Source organism: Chlamydotis macqueenii, chromosome 2 (assembly GCF_036417535.1).
Source record: "Chlamydotis macqueenii isolate bChlMac1 chromosome 2, bChlMac1.mat, whole genome shotgun sequence".
Taxonomy (NCBI): domain Eukaryota; kingdom Metazoa; phylum Chordata; class Aves; order Otidiformes; family Otididae; genus Chlamydotis; species Chlamydotis macqueenii.
This window is the reverse complement of record NC_141557.1, coordinates 151,633,860-151,650,358: the sequence shown is the minus strand read 5'-3', so window position 1 is coordinate 151,650,358 and position 16,499 is coordinate 151,633,860. Positions and strand designations below refer to the sequence as shown.

Below are 16,499 nucleotides of genomic sequence, written 5' to 3'. Positions count from 1 at the left end.
CCAAACCTGGCGTCATCTGCTCAGACAGGTGATGCAAGAAGTGATGCTCTGCAGGTCCTTCGTCCAGCAGTGTGGTGGACAAAGTGTGCTAGTCACGGGGGATCGCCACCACCTGGGTCATGGACAGTGTCTCAGTAATGGTTCTGGAAGGCGCCTGGTGGGAGGCAACAGTGACTGCTGCAGGTGGGATTTTCACACCTCCTTCCTATTCTCTGGTACAGTTTTCTCAGGGCATTCAGTCTACAGCCCGTGTTTGGTGAAAAGTTGAGTGAAAAAACTATGAAAAATGAGAAAATTTGGACCAAAGTAATTCTAACAAAAGAAAAGCAGACCCCAAAGATGCCCATTTTACAGTATTTGGAGAGTAACAGTGCTTCAGAGCATGCATGAGGCTCTGGCTGGATGATGAGGGGTTGAGGAGAGGAGGCCATGCAGGTCAAAATGTCCTGACCTGGGCTCTCATCATGGAATCTGATTCATAAAAATGCACCCCGGTGCCTCCTTGCAGCTTATTTAATATCTCAGATCAGATTGCAGTGTCCCAGGTACCTCAATTTAGCCCCTGAAATGCATACATTAATAGCAAAGCAATTTGTCTGATATTCTAAAGTATCACACACCCATTTCAGTAGGGACTGTGAATGCTGAACAGATATCCCAAAACTGGTGGGTGGTTTTACAGTGCTGATACATAGCCCCTGATCTGCAGGAAGGACTGCGCTGACATGAGGGACTCACGCAGCCACAGGCGATACATAACCCAATAGTGGAAACCTTGCAAGGTACGGATCACCTCTGCACTGCTGTCAGAATTTTTTTTGTTGAGCTGTAACAGCTACTGGCAGGGCCGCGCATGCAGGAGAGCGGCTCTGGCCAAGCGTCCCAGCCCACACCTTCACTGAATGCTGACTGCTCTCTCTGCTGGCCAACTAAGAAATGGTATTTTCTCAAGACGGGCCTGATAAGTATGCAAAAACACACGACCAAGCAAAGGAGTGCCAGAAAAAAAACAGCTTTTTTTTTTTTCTAAAGTCCCAAACAGGCAAATAAAATAGGTTAGTTATCAAATCAACTATATTCTTAACTAAAAAGCAGCAACGAATAAGAGAAAAAGGCAGGAGAGACGTGGGTGTCCTATCTCATGCCACAGCGTACTGCATCACTAGCCTGATGGAGGTGAGAGGAGCTACCCATAAGATAGGATGTCCCCCCATTATGAATATAAGCCTAATGCCCTATGATGTCAAGAAGCAGAAGGCTGGAGAATTTCCAGTGCCCAACAGAAGATAGAAGCTGGGAGACCATGGGATTGTGAGTAACTGACCTGAGGGCAGAGGGGTTTCTCCTCGCTTTGTTCAATGTCTGACTCAAGTCAAAATGCCACTGCACAAGGGCTCTCAGCACATAAATACTGTAATAACTGGACAACAGAAAGACTTCACTCTGGGAAAGGACAGGGTAAAGAAGGCTGAAAGGGAATGGAAAGCTCAGCTGCACTAAGAAGTCATTGTACAGAAAGTGCAAATAAGCAGCACATCATTGTGCTGAACACATCGGGACGTCATCTGGACAGAAGGAAAATTAAAAGTCTCAAGGGCTATCAACAGCATGGAGTGTAGGTGAGCACATCTCATGGTAGCATGAGCCCAGCTCCCCTCCATCAAGGAGCGAGGCTCTCCCTGGAGCACCGCTTTGGTCGGGTGGCTGTACCGGCCAGCTTGGAGCTGTACCTGAGGACCACCAGGTCGTGCTCTGTATGGTGTACCCCATATCTACATATGCCCATAGTATAAAGTTGCCAGAATCTTAGGTGTTTAAATACATCGATGATCACAGAGCTGATAATTAGTGATGTCTGGCAGTGAAGCTGCCTCCTCATCATCAGCTTCACAAACAGGGGCTGATCTTTGCTTCTACTTCTGACACATGCTACTTCTGCACGCACTCAGCAAAGTGGCTCTCAATGAACTTTGCTTTTCTGTCTGCAACTTACTGTGAGTAAACCATGCTGGTCGAGCCACCTCACGTGTCAGTCTGAGGCGACAGCAGAAAGGTTAAACACAGCAAGTTCCCCAAAACAGTCAGGATGAGGGTTAATTGGAGAGAGGAAGGAGCAAAGAGGGGAGGAAATTCACTTAGTCCCTCTGATGGGACACCAGCCCTAATCAGCATTAGAAAAAGAAGTGGTCACTTCTAATGACGGTGAAGCAAGTAGCTCCTCCTTGTATTTGGGGCCCTAAATGAGCACTTGTATATTCCTGAATTCTGGCTTTCTGATAGCACAACTTCTGAAATGGTGATGAAATGCCATCAGGCTTGAAGGACTACAGAGACAGCACTACAGTATCAGCATCCTCAGCACTGAATGAAATTGTTCTCAATTTTACCTGTCCCTCTGAAATGACAACTTTTTACAAGATTGTTAATTATAGGAAGGCCACCATCACACACACCCAGCCTGCTCTAGGTAAAACTAAGCATCTCTTCAGAATGATTAGAGAGAAATTTCTCTTGCCCTATCTCGACATTGATTTTTTTTTAAACTTGTATATTCTGAATAATGGTTGTGACTGTTCCCCTTCTTAACAGCCTTGATCCTGAAACTAGATTAAACCAGGCAAATTCTTGTGTCTAAGCCTCACTAAAGGGAGAGGATTTCATGGATTTCAGAAACCAGAAAACAGCTGAGGATGGCAGCTCAGTATTTAAATCAAATTACGTACTCAGGTACGGAGGGATGAGAACCTAATGTTCTGCAACAACTTAAAGAGTCTGTTGAGTAATGCACAGGAGCTCTGCATATATGATATTCAATCACTTACTTTGAAGGATAACAAGTGCTAAACATAACCCATTCATCTAAAACGTGATCTTAAAATGCTCAGTTCTGCTATTGTCTAATCTGGGCAGTGTTTGCAATGTCCTGGGCGCTGTGTTAGAATCATGGAATCATTTAGGTTGGAAAAAACCTTTAAGATCATGGAGTCCAGCTGTAAACCTAGCACTGCCACGTCTACCACTAAATCACGTCCCTACCTGCCACATCCTCTAAATACCTCCAGGGATGGTGACTCCACCACCTCTCTGGACAGCCTGTTCCAATGCTTGATAACCCTTTCAGTGAAGAAATCTTTCCTAATATCCAATCTAAACTTCCCCTGGTGCAACTTGAGGCCATTTCCTCTCGCCATATCACTTGTCACCTGGGAAAAGAGACCAATACCCACCTCACTACAGCCTCCTTTCAGGTAGTTGTAGAGAGCTATAAGGTCTCCCCTAGGCCTCCTTTTCTCCAGACTAAACCACCTCAGTTCTCTCAGCTGCTCCTCATAGGACTTGTGCACTAGAGCCTTCACCAGCTTTGTTGCCCTTCTCTGGATGTGCCCCAGCACCTCAATCTCTTTCTTGTAGTGAGGGGCCCAAAACTGAACACAGTACTTGAGGTGTGGCCTCACCAGTGCCGAGTACAGGGGGACAATCAATTCCCCATCCTACTAGCATCTATAGAGAGCTGAGCAGGCAAATTTCTCCTGTTGTGCACATTCACAACCAGTCTTGACATCACTCAAAAATAAAAAGTAACAACGTTTTCACTCACTCCAAGCATGCCTGCCACATCAGGTTCACACAGAACATACCTAAAGAAGAAAGAGCTGCCATTTCATTGAAACAGTGATAAATCAGACCTCGGGAGAGGTCTGAGCACCAGTTTATCAGGAATCCCAAGTTCCATCATCTCATTATCTTCTGGGGAAGCTGATTCACAGATACAGAAACTATAGATCAACTCTCCAACTCTGCAGTTGAGTACCCCAACAACTGGTCTCCTATCCGCAGTCCATGCTGGCACACAAGGAATTCGTGTGGCAGCAGCCTACCTGCCTAGCCAACTGGCTGTGCTGCATCTGGTGACAGAGAGTGTAAGTTTCTACATTCAGCCAGCCTTTATGACACAGAAAAAGAGATGTCCGGATGAAGTGAATCAATCCCACAGTTGTTCAATGGTCTGTGTCTGCTGTTAACATGCTGAATAAATTCTCTGGCACTGATGGGACATACAGTAATAGAATACGTATATAACAATACACCTATATAACAGTAATATACATATAAGTATCTTTGAAGTTTTTATATTTTTCTGTACTTAGAAATAAAATGATCCTTTAATACTTAAAACTATTACTGTGCTTTTCCTCACCAAGACAGAAGCCCATCACAAATGTCTGTTGTAGTCTCAAGTCCCTGTAGGTTTCCAAGGCCTGACTGGGTAAAGCTCTGAGCAGCCTGGTCTGACCTGATCTGAACAGGAGACTGGACTAGAGACCGCCTGACCCTTCTAACCTGAATTATTCTACTAGTCTGTGATTCCATTATATGTTAGTATGTAAAGCAGAACAGGTCCAAAACCAGAGAATTAAATACCTCATCTTAGCCTATTTCTGTAATCCCGTGTTTAAGGCACTCTTCTAAGACGTGGGAGACTTTGCTACAAACCCCCAGTCAACATGATGGCTTTCCTGACTTCCCCTGCAAGGATGCAGCTTCATATTAGCTCTAAGGAAATTCAGCAGCAAGTGACTCTATGGGGGAGGCTTTCTCATTCCCTTCCCCCCAACCATATGCTCCTGCTGATTTCCTTACACTAGCAAGAGCATCTGTCTGACCTCATGGCAAGCCAGTTCAAGGAGCTGAGAGGCAGAAAAAAAACCAAACAACTTTACTTCTTTCTGTCGGTTTAGCTTCCTGTCTTGGATTACCACGGGGCCAGACAAATGCCAAGTGCAAGCACGTGGGGGCAGGTGAAAATGCGCAGCCCGTGTAAGAAGGAAAATCAACTGCATCTTCCAGCAGTAGCACAGTTTAGCTAGCACATCATCAGCAGTAGCACAGTTTAACTGAAATGGCAGGCATTTAATTCTCCCCTCATGCAGCACAGAAACCTAGATACTTACCTGGTTGTACGTAGTGCTTGCGAGTTCAAGATTGTACTACTAAATCTTTGTTCCCTTTGTGGGTCTGGCCTTTAAGCTTCAGGTAATAACTGACTAAACTGACATGCGCTGTCTGTTTATATAAGTGATAGAAATCATAACATAAAGGAAATATATTGTATCTCACTTCCAAAATGTGGTGACATTTAACAATTTGATGTATTTTTCCAAAAGCTTTTCTTACAGCATGTAAATACTCTTTTCAATTTTGGCACAGTAGTTGGAAAGTAATAAGCTTATGCTGGGATGTCTGCCTTTGATTTAACATATTAAAAAACAAGTTAATTCTTACATAATCAAAATAAAAGTTTTTTATTCAGTTCATGATATTTCTGATTGGGTATTCTATTTGCCCAAATACTTATTCCATGTAAAGAAATATAAGCCATAAATACAATGTAAGAGCAGCAAAACAAACCACACACACTCAAAACAGAAGCACGGAGAACTTTGTTCACTTCACTGTTCTTCCAAGGAATAGCTGTAATCAGTCTGTCTGCCAAATCGATGCACAAAGTCCGGAAGGGGGAACACTGAGCCCCATCCCACTTTGGGATTCATACTGATGAAATCATCCAAGTTCATCTTGGAGTCTAAAAAAGGACCAGAAAAGGGAAATATTAAAGTTCCTGATGCAGCTTCTGTAGCACAGGTATACATCTATAAAGAAAAAGTCAAAAATCCCTCTTTGATAGTTCAGTTCAAAATAGTGAAGAGTTCACAGCACACTTATTAAGCAGCAGTCCGGCAAGATTCTGCAAATTGCACCGTGCTACAAAAACATCTATTTCCAGTCTCTGAGATGTTGCTTTTGCTTCTGATCCCTCTCTCTGCCCATGGCCATAATCACATTACGGGATCACTAAACATCCTTAGTCAATATGTGTAGGAAAGAGTAAGATTTTTCCCTGCAACAGCAGCCTAGAAGGGTCAAGTAGTGTCAGAGAATTGGAGTGCAAATAACAACCAATACAGGGAAGTGCCATGCAATAGGTGCTTGTAGTCTTCTTGCCTTTACACAAATCTGATTACTCAAACGCAGGGGAGGTCTGGCCTCCCATTAAGTTCTGAACCAAAGTCAACTGAGTCAGCTTTTGCACTGACTATAGAGGAACTGGATCAGAGCAGCAGACAGAAATGGAAGTTGCTTACCATCTCTCAGAAGCTATTAGCCCCTTGGCAAACCTACAATTTGTTACTCCCCAGATTACAGTATTTGCTCCATATTTGCTTTCCCTCCAGCCCTGAGCTTTGTCCTTGCTGTACACCAGCCCACTGCAAGGCCAGAACATGCAGACCGAAGGAAACGCCTGGTGTAACCCAACCTGTAGCCTACAGGGATTCCCAGGAGAAGAGCACAAATCTAGGCTGGGGGCAAACATTTTTTTGAATCCTGAACCACTGAATGAAGTAAGAGGGTGAAACGGTTAACTGCCATAGTTTCAAGAGAAAAGAAACCATGACTGCTCTTTGCCAGCAGTTTGATTTGCACTGACTCCTGCATGAGAGGTAGAAACCATTCTGTCCCATTTGTGGATCTCAGAGAGCTCAGTGGAAAGTGCTGGTGTGCAGTTTTGGGCTTAGGTGCCTTATACATGCTTTTTCTGGAGCTGGCCTGGTACAAGCTTTGCTGACTCAGAATCATGCTGATCAGAGGTTTCCGATTCCTCAGCCTATTCAGCTCTGACTACAAGCATCCACGGGCTTGTTTTACGTTCTCACTGACGATCTGCACAAATAATCTTTTTAAATGCCCATTAAAAGAAAACTGGAAGAGAATGAGTTTAAAGACCAGAGCGGAAGAGCCCTCCTGCTGTAATTAAATATTTATTTTAACATGGATGATTCATTTGCACATTTAAGGATTAAGAACCAAACAAGAGTAGGCTCTAATGAATGGATTAGAAAATCCATAAGATGGAATTTGCTTCAGCTGCAAAAAGCTGGTGTAATTAGGCTTACCATTATAGACAGCGTAAGTGAGGAAGGGAAGACGATGTTCAGGAATCCCATGCCCAGCAGTCCCAGCATAATCCAGACCCGATGTCCTCTATTTGTATCACATCTACACTATGGCACTGCTTTGTGATTTGCCTAAATCCCAGCTCTCACCACTTCCAAGATCTGGCCCCTCATTATTTCCTTATTAACCTGTTCGTGATTTGCACATTGAAAATACTCACATCCAGCCAAGCACCTCCCTACTGCCGAAGTGAGTCAGGCAGAACAGGGCCAATTTCTACCTGACTAGCTGAGGATTTAAAGTAGCAGAAGCCCAGCAATTTTCTGTTGTAGCTCAAGAACAACTAGTAGCGGATAACAGCTCTAGCATGCTGATAGACTGGTAAGCCTGTTTTCCAATTCACAACTTGTCTTTTCCTCCCAGATGCTTTTCTTTTAAAATTAATGTGATTCTTCATATAGTTTAAGATTTGAAAGATTAATTCCATGCTTTATGTGCATTGAGCATAGTAGAATAATAATTTCATAAAACTGTTCCATGAACGGTAAAGAAGCCCAGAGGGGATTGTTCCAGTAGAGTTACAAACACAGCTGCTGTTATTTACTCAGAAGTTGCTGTCACAAAGTCTGTAGGAAATTAAATATTCTCTTAAATTCAGAAGGATTGTGGCAGAGCATAACAGAGTCCATCAGAGAAAGTTAATGAAAGGAAAAATTGTTTTAACAAAGCAAACAAGAATGGAGGTGAAGAGTGGATGGTTTAAGAACCAGTCAGTAGATGGCACTGAAGCAGTATAACAGCTATCCATTAGAAAAAACATAGTGAGACTTCGCCAGTTTTATTCAATTCAGGACATAGCGATCTCTATGCCACTCTTCTTACTCATGTGCTGTATCTGAATGTCATGCATGTTATGTTAGACCTTACAGTTTTAGGAAACAGCTCAGCAAAAATGCACAAGAACACCACAAAATCCTCTTCCCAAAGGAGATGAAGAGCGACAAGCAGCAGAATTTACAAAAGAGACATCTGGATCCTACAGTTGACAAACCAAGAGGGTTTCTCCACAAAAGCAAGAAGGTCCATGTTTCATATAACATTTATACAAAGTCAAGAGAGGCAGAATTTTTTTTTTTTTGTTAAGATTTACATTACACTTGCAGTCCTCCTCAGGTGCTGTGCACTAGCTTGCATTTGTGCATGCTCACAGCCAATGCTTCCTGTTTGACCAAACCCACTTTGTTACACACACACATTGACATGAGACCTAGCTGGCGCATTCTGAGATTCTTGCATAAGTTTATTATTTTAATTGGGTCTGAAATTTTTGCCCCAAGCAGGGATGAAATAAAAGGCCATGCACTATCAGATGGCATTGTTAGCCATGATACTTGTGGCTTCTGCCGACAGTAGTTAGAAAGCAATGTTTCACCCAAGTCTCAGCCTGGCTCACAGACCTTGCACTAACTCTGCATAATGACAGCTGCCGAAGGGAAGTGAGCAAAGTCTGAAACAAAGCCTCCAAGATCAGTTCTGCTGCTGTCTAACCTTGGGGGCACCTAAAATACTCAGAAAGGTGGGCTCTTCACAGACTTGTATAGGTGTCTATGGTTCTCCTCAGATTCCCCTCCTTTGCCTGAGCAGAGAGAGAAGTATTTTTTTGCAGGCAGAGTTGGAAAGGCTGTTACCACACTCAGCTGGAGGGTGCTGTCCCCACAGCCAAGACATAACTGACTGTGTAAACCATCCTGGTCCATCTCGGTGTAAAACAAAGCTTGTCACCTTAAACTATCTTTCACAAAAAGCAGTGTAACTTCAATAAGCCACTCATGGAGTTTAAATATTTGTATCCTTAGTTATATTATACTTTTATTGCCTCCATCCTGACTTGATTCTTCAGTTCCACGAAAACTCATGAAGTAAGGACCTAACTTGACAGATTGGAGTTTAATTCTCAAGTGAGAGGAGCAGAAAGTTTCCATAAAGTGCATATGAACCACTTATATTTATCAGTGCTTTCCCTTCTGCTTTCGCTAGGATCCTTCCACCATCTCAGAGAGGAGATACAGAAAGAAACTGCAGACATCTGCCTGGCCTCCGTCTAGTAACTTGCCTGTTACATAGATGTGTCACACACAGTGCCTCCAGAAGTTCTCAGCTGTCCTATTCATGCTCTTCAAAACAACAACAACAAAAAAAAACCCAAGTAAAACCCCATCATTTATGACTACCAGGGATTTTACTAATAATAAGAAGAACAAAAAGCCTTTACAAACCAATCCTGCCAGGGTGCTACCAAACACCTAGGAAGAACTGAAATTCAAACAAGTGCTTTTCAGTGTTAGAGCTGATGCTAACAGTTGTATGTAAGCCACAAGACCATCTGTTCTGAGTAATTTTGAAATGCACCATGCAAGCTGTAATTTTACACAGGCTTGCAGTAAGGAGGGCTGATCTCATCAGGACTCATAAACTAAGCAGAATCAGACCTCATTAATTTGTGGAAAGGAGACATAAAAGAAAACCCTAGGCTGGGCTCACCAGCCCTAGAACAATGAATCTGAGCAGCAAATTGCATCTTCTTAATTTTTATTATTTGAACAAAATACCAAACTTATCCCTGTTTTCCTTCAACAGGCGACCACCGGCAACCAGGTGAGACTAGGGGAATCTGCTGCAGCTCAGGCATGTGTATTCTGGCAGAACTGCTCTGAGGACAGGGCTAGGTGAGAAATCACCGTGTACCCGCTTAGGTTAGCCAGCTTCTCCCGGCATCCACAGCAGCAGAGCAGAACACAGGCCAGAGCAATGCCAGTAAGAAACTCAGAGGCCTAGCCCTGGGAAATGGCTAGAGGAGCCAGTTGCAAAAGGCTACTGCTTACCCTGTGAGTTCTGATGAGGTACTGAGGAGTTTGAAGGGGGTTTTTTGTTTAGTTGGTTAGTTTGGGGTTAGTTTGGTTTGTTGTTTTTTTTTTTAAAAAAAAAAAGCTTTAAAAAAATATCACCTAGTTCTACCTTCATTTTTTTAAAGCATGGGCTGGAATTTATGACTTAAGATAAGCTTATTTTAGAAGGTTTATTTGCAACTCCATGAGCAGCACAAATACAGTGTAAGAATTATTCCTTTTGAGTTAGTAGTAGGGAAAAAAATGCTTAATTGGTTGCCAATAGATATTCCTTGATTCAATTCCAAAAGGAATTTAATGGTCATTATTCCTGGTATACTTCATAAAAAAGGATCACTGGTCCCAGTATCCTGCCCTAGCTCCAGAGTGGGTAATTACATTATCCTACTGATGGTCCTATTTAACTTACATTTGACTTAGATATTACAGAATTTCTTTTTCCAAAGTGCTATATTCAGGCTTAGTAGCTACTTTGCTCTGGAAGAGGCAATATTTTAATACCAAGAGCAAACATTCTTGTCTTTTAAGTTTACTAAAAGCTTTAAAACCCAGTGGGATAAGAAGAGCAGCCTATATAAATGTAACTAAAATCCTTTAACTCATAGCAAATTGTATCAACAGAACAGTACTGTTGATACAATTTAAATGTACTGATACATTTTAAATGTACTTTTTCAGTTTTCAAGCATTTGTTTAACATCAAAGAAGACATATAGCACGCAGAAGTAATACAGGATTCTTGTATGCTTTTTTAAGTATGTTCTCAAGAGCTTAGGATTTTGTCTACTCTAAACAACAACAAAATTAATAATTATTATTATGATAATAATAATGATGATGAATATAATGCTATGATCTAAATGTGCCTCACAAATAAACTGATACTGAAACAATATGTGGTCAATTCTGTCAGCCACTAAATTGCAGTCATCTCTAACATGAAATATGTAAGCAATTTAATCTTGTGCAAACAGAAATTAACAAGGAAAGCAGAGTACTCTATCTAAGTAAAACGCCAGGGGAAAAAAAAACATTATCTGCAATGGAATTTGGCATGGACGTGAACATTAATACCCCAGGCTCTTTTGTGATAACAAAAGGTCTGCCACCCAGGTTTCCATCAAGTTTAAAATAAGGCGCTTTTATACCCCATAAAACTGTGCTGAGACATTACTTTACCAGTCTCTTAGCAGCTATGGAGTCATTCGCTACAGCTGGTACACATCTGCAACTGTTTGAGTCATTCTGTAACTTAATATCCACAAGTAATTTTTTCTACTCTTTTGATTTGAGTAAATTTTTTTTCACCTTTATGGTCTGACCTACATTCCTCACACTTTCACTAGCTCCCAACTATCACAACAGTAAGGTTTCCACTTCCAGGTAAAAAGTCCTCAGCACCTAGGAGGCTCCAGCTAACAGTGAACTGTGAACTGCAGTTCAGGCGTTCTCCACTCGCTACACTACCTTTTGTATAGAACTCGACTAGAGGTAGAATTTAAGGTGCTTTGTACCCTGGGTTGTCTAGAAAACACTTAAAGCTTCACAGTGAAGACGACATCTGTGCTCCTGCCCACATCCATCATTAACTTCTACTCTACCGTGAAACACCAAGCTTCCTTAGAAGCCAAAGCAAAAATTGAGAATTAAACTTCCTAGCAACTGAAAACCACAATAAACTTGGACCTAAACACAAACCATATTTCTTTGACCCTGCCTTCTCTAACATAAAACATACAGCAGTACTGCATTGTTAAAAAAGCAACAAAACCAAACATGCAGAGCAGTAATACAAAAACTCTTTCAAAGCAAAACTTCACCATGCTTTTCTCCATCTGGGAAGAAAATAAGAGAACAAACACATGGCAAATGTTAGCCAGCCTGCCAAACACATGATTAGAATAAGCTGAAGCGCTGTGTGGTAAGAATGGTTTAAGCAGCTCTACAGAAGAGATGGCACGTCTTCTCTCTCTGCTTGGCCCACAGGCTATTATCTGGACTGTCATTAAAAGAGGCTTAAGGCTTGGGGAAAGATCTGCTGACTTGCCAGTTTGCCTTAAAGCGTCCTCAGGTTCATTCACCCAAAGAAAACTCAAACATCTCACGCAGGCAAACCCAGCATGCTGAGCAGAGCCTGAAAACTTCCTCGTGTCAAAATAACCTGCTCTGGAAGGATGAGACTTGCTAGCTAAAGCGTGGTATAATCAGTGTGCGAAAAATTCACTGTGTGACCCCTAAGCGAGTTATTTGGTGTCTTTGCTTCAGTTCCCTGCTGTAACAAGAGAACAATATTACTTACCTCTCATTCTCTGCTCAGTTTCTGATGATCAGTAATACATGTTTAACAATGGCAAATGCCAGGAGGCATGCTAGACTTTACACGTTCAGAAAAGGAAGTGCCAAATGCTTCATAGCTCTATTTTTTTTTCCATGTGAAATAATAAGCTATCTGGATGTGCTTCTGGACACGTGTTATGGAAGCATATTTATTTCTTGTGTGCATCCTGAACTATGCCATTCAACACTGTAAGCAGGAAAAAGAAGCTCTAGCAGCTTACCTGCAGTTTCAATGCAAGGGTATGAAGGAGGAGGTTTTTGCCATTTCCCATTTGCATCTTTCATATGAGATCTGTCTGAAGCAAACGTCTTCAAGTACAAATCTGCTCTAATCATTCTGATTTTCCTAAATAATAATGCAAAGTTGTATCAAAAGATGCATGTATATAATACTGCATTAGTCACTCAGAACAAGAGCCCTTTCCTCCCATCAAGGAGCATTAATTTCATTAAATACATAAATTAACAACATTGTGCCACGCAGTTAACTAGTTAACAAGAAACTACAGTAGGAAAGAAAATGGTTTTTGATGACTAAGGTAAAGAGCTTTAGAAAAATAACACAGAGTATTTGTTTTACATACAAAGTATAGCAAAAACCCTCTGTCACTACACATCCACAAAGAGAACTTCAGCTTTGATTTCATTAAATAACATTCACAGTCTTTATATTTTAGGTCATCACCTGTGAAATTCTGGACGAAGGCTGTCATCCAGCCTAAAGGCCTCCACACTGTACATGTCAAAAGGACATGGAAACGGCAACACTGTGTCAAGATCATAAATGAAGTTCTGCTCCCCACTGGAAACATGAAGTAGAATAACATGGTAGTCCTGGAAAGAAGGGTAGTTGCCATTAGTTAAACAGCTGTTAATGAGAAACTGGCAAAAGGAGTGGAAAAAAAAAAAAGCTTCCTTTATAAAAGCAGAAGCTACAGATCCTTTTTTTAAATCCTGCTTTGTGTCCTTGCAGTATTAAGCCTGTAATATTTCTGGCACCAGGAGAGAGATTTCTTAACACTGTCTTGCCTTTCAAGAAACCTTGGTATTCTCCTCATTCCTGTGCAGCCTCCTTTGATTTAAGCCTGGACAGCTAAACTAAAGTGTACGCTACTCCTAAGAAAACAGCGAATCTCTTTCATGTGCCACACCAAAACACAAAAGTTGAGTGGGATAAGCATTTTTGTCTTAGACCCAGTCCTAAATAAAAGCTCAGAACAATATATGATCACAGCTTAGATTAAAATTATCAAGTGATCTCTTCTAACAAGAGATGTTGTACCTATTGCAGTAACACGGTCTGTGAATTTGAGTGCTGAGTGTTCACGTGCCAGAAGCACCTGAAAAAACAGCATACAACTGGAAAAGCAGCAAATGGCTCAGATCAAGAGGACTGCAGGAGTAAGACCAATTCCTGCAGTAACTCTTGAAGCTGGGAAAAAATGCCTATCGGTCTTTTGACACTTTCAATATTAAACAAAACCATAGAGAAATTGGAATTAAAAAGATCTTGGGCAAGCTATTTTGCCAGACCAATAAACACATACAACTGTATGTGACAACATTTAGAAGAATCTGCTACAGAGTATAAGAAAAATTAACGACAAGCTTTACATGTTCTATGATCCACTGAAATATCAAAGGTAAAACACCTTTCAATCCATGAATTTTTAAGAGAAATCCACATTCTGTGGTGGCCTTTCCTGACTCCCCTAATTCCTTTTTAGCTCACGTTCAAAACACTTGGATCTCCTTTTAAACTAAACCTTCTTTTGTGCTATAGATATACCAATATTTTGGGAGAGAATGAATGATTCAGAAATCACAGAACTTCAGATGTTTGCAGATTATTTTGCAGAATTTCAGAAACAGAAATTGCCACAAGGGTAGGACAAGGGGTAATGGTTTTAAAATGAGGAGGTAGATTCAGACTGGACGTAAGGAAAAAAAAATTTACAATGAGGGTGGTAGAAACATGGGAACAGGTTGCCCAGAGAGGTGCTGGATGCCCCATCCCTGGAAACATTCAAAGCCAGGTTGGATGGGGCTCTGAGCAACCTGATCTGGTTGGAGATGTCGCTGCCCCTTGCAAAAGAGTTGGAACAGGTGACCTTTAAAGGTCCCTTCCAATGCAAACTATTCCATGATTCTACAAGAAATAGTTTTTTCCATGCCAAATAATGGAAAGAACTCTGTCATGATATTTGAAAGGAATTCTGTAGTGCCAATTACTGAATTATATTAATTGATCAAATGACACTCCAAAGCCACAACTTACAGGTCAGTTTAACTGCTGACGCCTGAATACATATCTTGCTTGTATTTTTCAGTCCTCTGTCAGGCCTACATGGATATTTTCATTCATCTACTTTGTACAAGTCCAGACCTCTACTTAAAATTCTACAAAGCTGGTAGCCTCAACAATATCCAAATAATAATCTTCACAAATCTGTTATGTACTCTTATCAGTGTTAAGGTTTGTCACCTGTAGATTCTACTGACTGTCTCGCTGTGAATTTACTATGAATCATAAAAAGAGGCACCAGATTTAAGGCTCTTTATAAATTTGTTGTAAAAGAATAGTAAATATTAATACAGAACTATAGAATGGTTGAGGTTGGAAGGGACCTCTGGAGGTGATTTGGTCCAACCCGCCTGCTCAAGCAGGGACAGCTAGAGCTAGCTGACCAGGACCATGGCCAGACAGCTTTTGACTCTCTCCAAGGATGGAGACTGAACATCTCTGGCCAACCTGCTCCAGTGCTCAGTCACTCTCACAGTAAAAAAATGTTTCTTTACATTCAGATGGAACAGTTTGTTACAGTGAAGGTGGCTGACACTGCCCGCGTCTGATCCTGCAGCTATCAAGTACAGAAGCAAACACTTGAAATTACTGAGAGAGAAAGAACAGAATGGCTTACCCAGACAACAGGCTCATCTCCATGTCCCGATTTCTGCTTCCAGAGTGGAATCTGAAAGTCGTAAGTGAATAAATCTGTAGCAAATAAAACTTTTCAGATTAATACAGACTAATTTTGGGTTAATTGGTTCTTTCTTTGCTAACCTTTACGTCTGTGTGGCAGTCAGAAAATTTTCCCTAGTTTCTATCTTTCAGGAGCATGAAGTTGGCAATACTGTTCTGGACCACATAAAATAACCATTCTCCTAAACTGAACAGATTACAGGGAAGAAATCCCCCCCCCCAGCTCATAGGGACATCGTGTCTCTTCCCATGGTCCTCAACGCCTCAGACAACTGAAAGATCTCACGCGGTGTGGTCTGCACGCCTCTGAGCTGAAGTCAGCCACAACAGGGTTTTGGACCATGTCTCACTTAGGGGTTGGGCTGAGGTCTGAAGGCCTGGGACCACGTCTCACCTATGCCAGGCTGTGGTCTAAAAGCCTGGGACCAGGTCTCACCTACACTGGGCTGCTGTCGAGGACCTGACATTCAGATCGCATCTCATCGACTCACCATCCTCCTATCATTGGATATGAAAACAGCGTAAAATTCTTCTAAAGGGTATTGATCCTGACTCCTGATGTAGTCACAAAGTTTCCAAACGTTTTCTTCGCTGTAAAACACAGGAACTGATTATTTTTTCCCCCCCGGACTTCGTTTCTAGCGAACAGAAGCGATGCCCGCTGGAAAGCGTGAACGCCACGCGTGGCCCGAGGCTCCCCAGGCCGCACACACCCGTGTGCGAGGGAACCTGCCAGCCGGGGCACGGGCTGGCACCGGGCGCCATTACCGCTCACGGCTCTCGCTGCCCCAGCGCCTCCGCGGGGGCGGGGAGGCCGCTCCCGCCAGCCGCGCGCGCCGCCCCCCTCCGCGGCCACCGGCGGCCCTTACCAGTAGCAGCTGGTGTAGGAGCAGGCGGGGCGGGGCGGCACCACCGCCTCGTAGGCGGCCTCTGGCCGCGCCATTGCGGCCTCGGCGGGGCAGGAAGCGCCGGGCGCGGCGGGACCCACCGGCTACGCCTTCCCCGAGGAAGCGGGGCCGCCAGCCCGGCTCGCCTCAGGCGCTTCCCCCGCCCCCGGGCACCGCCGGAAAAGCGGCCAGGGGTGCGGAAAGGGCGGCCCCTCTCACCCGGGGATCCGTGGGGCGGGGCGCGGAGGGACGCGCGGCCCCTTTAAGCGGCGAGCCCAGAGGCCCCGCCCCGTGCCGGCGGGAAGCGGCGGAGGGGCGGGCCCAGCGCGCGCGGCCGAGCCAATCCTGCGCCGGCGAAACAACCTGCTCCAACTTTTTACGCGCCAAAAATATCGAACGGTCGGCGCGCGCCGCGTGTCCCTCCGCTGCTCG

At 43.1% G+C, this 16,499-nt stretch overlaps 1 protein-coding gene across 1 annotated transcript; it reads right to left on the bottom strand.

Moving 5' to 3' along the window:
• Window positions 1-5,279: 5,279 nt before the first annotated feature.
• On the bottom strand, window positions 5,280-16,338 carry NTAQ1 (N-terminal glutamine amidase 1). The gene is made up of 6 exons (XM_086742602.1): window positions 16,050-16,338; window positions 15,672-15,771; window positions 15,119-15,169; window positions 12,883-13,031; window positions 12,419-12,543; window positions 5,280-5,584 (listed from the first exon to the last, which is right to left on the bottom strand). Exons 1-6 carry the CDS (start codon window positions 16,121-16,123, stop codon window positions 5,451-5,453), a joined length of 633 nt encoding a protein of 210 aa, XP_086598728.1. The 5' UTR covers window positions 16,124-16,338; the 3' UTR covers window positions 5,280-5,450.
• Between the last annotated feature and the right edge of the window lie 161 nt (window positions 16,339-16,499).

Coding starts and splice junctions, on each gene's coding strand:
- NTAQ1 (XM_086742602.1), bottom strand. CDS start 16,123: ATGGCGCGGCCAGAGGCCGCCTACGAGGCGGTGGTGCCGCCCCGCCCC. Junction 15,170..15,671: donor TATCCAATGATAGGAGGATG/GTGAGTCGATGA, acceptor TACGACTTTCAG/ATTCCACTCTGGAAGCAGAA. Junction 12,544..12,882: donor CTTCGTCCAGAATTTCACAG/GTGATGACCTAA, acceptor ATTATTATTTAG/GAAAATCAGAATGATTAGAG.